This window comes from Oxyura jamaicensis, chromosome 25, assembly GCF_011077185.1.
Source record: "Oxyura jamaicensis isolate SHBP4307 breed ruddy duck chromosome 25, BPBGC_Ojam_1.0, whole genome shotgun sequence".
Classification (NCBI taxonomy): Eukaryota; Metazoa; Chordata; class Aves; order Anseriformes; family Anatidae; genus Oxyura; species Oxyura jamaicensis.
Window position 1 is genome coordinate 814,950 of NC_048917.1, and position 4,806 is coordinate 819,755.

At 65.8% G+C, this 4,806-nt stretch overlaps 1 protein-coding gene across 1 annotated transcript in view; it reads right to left on the reverse strand.

Annotated features, from left to right (window-relative positions):
* Positions 1 to 6: 6 nt before the first annotated feature.
* SV2A (synaptic vesicle glycoprotein 2A) overlaps positions 7 to 4,806 on the reverse strand; it is a 9,590-nt gene continuing 4,790 nt past the window's right edge. The window contains 11 exon segments of the mRNA XM_035346711.1: positions 7 to 197; positions 1,000 to 1,159; positions 1,853 to 2,056; positions 2,136 to 2,269; positions 2,365 to 2,529; positions 3,094 to 3,182; positions 3,262 to 3,372; positions 3,574 to 3,663; positions 3,806 to 3,939; positions 4,026 to 4,177; positions 4,303 to 4,483. Of these exon segments, the coding sequence (XP_035202602.1) occupies positions 14 to 197; positions 1,000 to 1,159; positions 1,853 to 2,056; positions 2,136 to 2,269; positions 2,365 to 2,529; positions 3,094 to 3,182; positions 3,262 to 3,372; positions 3,574 to 3,663; positions 3,806 to 3,939; positions 4,026 to 4,177; positions 4,303 to 4,483 (1,604 nt within the window). The 3' untranslated portion in view covers positions 7 to 13.

Sequence of the window (4,806 nt, forward strand, 5' to 3'; positions counted from 1 at the left end):
CCCCCCCCCAGCTTCACTGCAACACTTGCCCGCGGGTCTCCGGCAATTTCAAGGCGAGGGAGCTGCCGAGGGCCAGGGCGGTGGAGGCCAGGAGGATGGGGACGGCTTTCGTGATGCCCACGAAGGAGGTGAAGATGCTGATGCCCAGCACGGCCGCCAGCTTGCACAGGGCGTTGAGGAAGCCGAACGCCGTCGTCCTGCGGGGAAACGGGGGGGGGGAGTTAAATGTGGGGGTCCCCATCCAGCACGACCCCAAGGGTTTTGGCCCCTCGCGCCCTGCGCCCAAAAGTTTGCACCGGGACCCAAAAACCTGGCACTTGGACCCAAAAAGCTTGTACCCAGCACCCAAAACCTCACACCTGGCACCCAAAACCTCACACCTGGACCCAAAAACCTGGCACCTGGACCCCAAAACCTCACACCTGGCACCCAAAAACCTCACACCTGGCACCCAAAAACCTTGTACCCAGCACCCAAAACCTCGTACTCTGCACACAAAACCTCACACCTGGCACCAAAAACCTCATACCTAGATCCAGAACCTCGCACCTGGACCCAAAACCCCACACCTGGATCCAAAACCTTGCACCCGGCACCCAAAACCTCACACCTGGACCCAAAAACTTGGTACCCGGTACCCTAAACCTTATACCTGGCACCCAAAACCTTGCACCTGGCACCAAAAACCTCGTACCCGGCACCCAAATCTTCACACTTGGACCCAAAACCTCACACCTGGCACCCAAAAACCTCATACCTGGCACCCAAAACCTCGCATCTGGACCCAAATCCTTGCACCTGGACCCAAATCCTTGCACCTGGCACCCAAAAAACTCATACCTGGCACCCAAATCCTTGCACCTGGACCCAAACCCTCAGCCCTGGACCCAAATCCTCAGCCCTGGACCCAAATCCTCGCCCCTGGACCCAAATCCTCGCCCCTGGAGCCCCGCGTCCCGCAGCCCAGCACCCCGGCACCGTGCGCCCAGCACCCCGCACCTCTTGTCGGAGGGGTAGAGCTCCACGGTGAGCACGTCGAGGGCGTTCCAGGAGGCGATGCTGACGCCGCCGAAGAGGCAGAGCAGCGCGATCATCGCCGACTCGCTGTTGCCGAAGGAGAGGAAGAAGCAGCTCACGCAGGACATCACGCTGGAGCCGGCTGCGGGGGGAACAGCGTCAGGGCCGGGGGCACCTCGCCCCCGCCCCCCAAGGTGGGGGAGAATCGCAGGGTCACCGAATTGTAGGGGCTGGGAGGGACCTCCAGAGATCACCGGGTCCAAGCCCCCTGCCAGAGCAGGTTCCCTACGGCAGGCTGCCCAGGTAGGGTCCAGACGGGCCTTGGGTACCTCCAGAGAAGGAGACCCCACAACCTCCCTGGGCAGCCTGTCCCAGCGCTCCGTCACCCTCAGCGGGAAGAAGTTGGTGCGGAACTTCCCGGGCTCCATTTTGTGGCCATCGCCCCTTGTCCTGTCCCCACAAACCACTGAAAAGAGGCTGGCCGTGGCCCTCTGTCTCTCCCCTCTCAGTCTTCTCCAGGCTGAGCAGACCCAGGTCCCTCGGCCTCTCCTCCCAGGGGAGATGCTCCAGGCCCCGTATCATCCCCGTGTCCCCCCGCCGGACTCTTCCCAGGAGCTCCCCGTCCTTTTTGTACCCCACAACTGGACGCGGTGCTCCAGCCGAGGCCTGAGCAGGGCAGAGCAGAGCGGGAGGATCACCTCCCTCCACCTCCTTTCCATGCCCGCCGGGATCCCCTTGGCCTCGTTGGCCACCGGCTCACACCGCTGGCCGTCCTGTCGTCCCCCCAAGGACCCCCAAGGACCCGAGACACCGAGGCGGGGGGGGGGGTGCCCACCCAGCATGCGGAGGCGGCCGATCTTGTCCATGAGCAGGGCCGAGACGATGTTCCCGGGGAGCACGGCCAGGGTGCCCAGGAAGCTGACGAAGTAGATCATGTAGGCGTTGTTGTCGTCGCTGAAGTCCAGCTGGCAGCCCTCCTTGTTGTGCAGGAAGGTGCTGTTCACCACCCGGCTGTTGATGAACTTGTACTCGAAGAGATCTGCGGGGACCGGGGGGGGTTAGGGGGGGCGGCGAGCATCGGGAGGAAGGGGACCAGCCCCCCCCCGTCCCCCTCCTACCGGTGTTGTAGAAGACGGTGGAGATGAAGGTGCAGTTCTTGAAGAAGGTGTTGCTGGAGGTGATGTCCTCGAAGTAGCACTCCTCGAACAGCGAGTCCTCGAACGTCACCGACTTCATCTTCAAGCCGATGAACCTGGGGAGGGGGGGGGAAAAGGGGGGGGGGGTAAAGGGCTCGCTGCCGTCTGCCGAGCCCCCACCCCGGCGCCCCCGTCCCCGCCGGCCACGCACTTGTCGTTGAAGTACTCCCCGCCCTGGTGGATCTGGTTCTCCAGGGTGAAGTTGAAGGTGAAGTGCCGGACCTTCTCGCGGGTGAAGAGCTTGGTGCGCGAGGCGTACTCGATGTTCTGCAGGTGCTTTATCATGTCCGGGAACCACACCGTCAGCCCGTAGTAGCTGCGGGGCGAGACGGGCTGAGCCTGGCCGCCACGAACCCGGCCCCGGCCCCATGCCACCAGCCCTGGCCCCATGCCACCAGCTCCATATCACCAGCCCCGTCCCTGTGCCACCATCCCTGTCCCCATGCCACCATCCCCGTCCCACCATCCCCATCCCCATCCCACCATCCCTGTCCCCGTCCCGCCATCCCCATCCCTGTGCCACCATCCCTGTCCCCATGCCACCATCCCCGTCCCCGGGCCACCATCCCTATGCCCATGCCACTATCCCCATCCCCATGCCACCATCCCCGTCCCCATGCCACCATCCCCATCCCCATCCCACCATCCCTATCCCCATGCCACCATCCCCGGCCCCGTGCCACCATCCCCATCCCCATCCCACCATCCCCATCCCCATGCCACCATCCCCGTCCCCGGGCCACCATCCCCATCCCTGTACCACCATCCCCATCCCCGTACCACCACACCCATGCCACCAGGTGCCCCCACCCATGGGTGCCACCCCCCCTGCTCCCCCCCAAAAGTGACCCAGACCCCCCTCCCCGTGTCCCAGCGCCACCTGAAGGACATGGTGAACCACACGGCCATCATCATCAGCGTGATGCGGCGGTACTCGGGCGCGAAGCACTGCTGGAAGTTGCTCCAAACCTACGGGGACGGGACGGGAGGTGACGAGGGGACACCACGGGGGACCAGGGCCACCCCCTGGCGCAGGATCCGGCCCCACCTGCTGCGACAGGTTGAGGAATCGGACGAGCCAGCGCCGGTACCACGTGCCGGTGTCCGACTGGATCTCGATGAGTTCGTCCTCCCGCTTGATGGTCTTGATGTGGGTGACCTGCGGGTGTGGGGGACAGCCTGGGCACGGTGGCCTTGGCCGTGATCCCAGCTCGCTGGTGAGCCCCGTCCCCACCTCGTGCCTCAGTTTCCCCACCTGCTGACGCAGGGTTGCCCCCCCCTCCCGGGGCTGATTTTCCTGGAGGTGGCAGCTGGTGGGTGAGGGGGGTTGGATACGGGGCAGGTGGATACGGGGTCTTACCGAAAAGACCCTCTCGGGGTGGCCCTTGGCCCTCATGTTGGTGTCGTGGACCTGCTTCAGCACCATCCAAGCCTCGTCGTGTTTGCCGTTCTGCAACACAGAGCCCGGGTTCACACTGGGACCAGTCCTGCCCCGGTCGTGTCCCCCCCCCCATCCCCAGCACCCATTCGGGGGGAACCCTGCTGGCACCCCCCAGCCCCAGCGCCCCCCCCCTTTCCCCAGCTCCGGTCACCTCCAGGAAGAAGCGGGGGCTCTCGGGCATGGTGGTGAGCGCCCCGATGGCGAAGACGGAGGGGAAGGCGCACACCAGGACGAAGACCCTCCAGCTGTGGAACTGGTACGCGGAGCCCATCTGGAAGCTCCAGCCTGCGGGGACACGGGACGGGACCGGGGGGGGCATGGAGGTGGCGCCGAGCCCCGGCGAGCCTCGCGGCGAGCGCCGGTGCCCTTACCGTAGTGGGGGATGATGGCCCAGGCCATGGCGGAGGCGTAGATGCCCCCGATCATCCAGAACATGCAGAGCCAGCTCAGGTGCTCCCCGCGCTTCTCCTGCGCCAGGAACTCGGAGAAGTAGGAGAAGACGATGGGGATGGAGCCGCCGATGCTGGGGACGGAGGCAGAGCGGCATCAGGGGAGGCTGAGGAAGGGGGGGGGGGGGGGGTTCGGCCTCGCGAGGGAGCACAGCCCCTTCCCCGCCGCCCCCTCTCCAACGGCGCCGTGCCCCCTTACCCCACGCCCGAGAGCAGCCTGCAGAAGAGGAAGGTGCCGTAGCCTTGGACGAAGGAGGAGAAGAAGGCGAAGACGCTGTTGACGGAGAGGGAGATGAGGAGGCACTGCCGTCGGCCCAGGCGGTCGGCCAGCCCGCCCCACAGGAAGGCGCCCACCATCATGCCCAGGTACACGATGAGCCCTGGGGGGGGGGGGCACAGGAGGCACTGCCCGGCTGCACAGCGACATTCGCCCCCACCTGGCTGCTGCCTCCCCCCCACCCCCATTTTCCCAGCTGGGACCAGTGTGGGACTGGGAGGAGGAGGATGGAGGGAGCTGGATGCCCAGAGGGCTCCTGTGTCCCCCCCCCGCCCCGTGTCCCCAAATCTCCTGTGTCCTCCCCGCGTTGCCCTCTGTCCCCCATGTGCCCAGGTCTCCCCCTGCCCTGCCAGCTCCCCCCGTATCTTTGCATCCGCCCCCAAGTCCCCTGTACCCACTGTAGCTCCCGTGTCGTCCCCCCCCCCC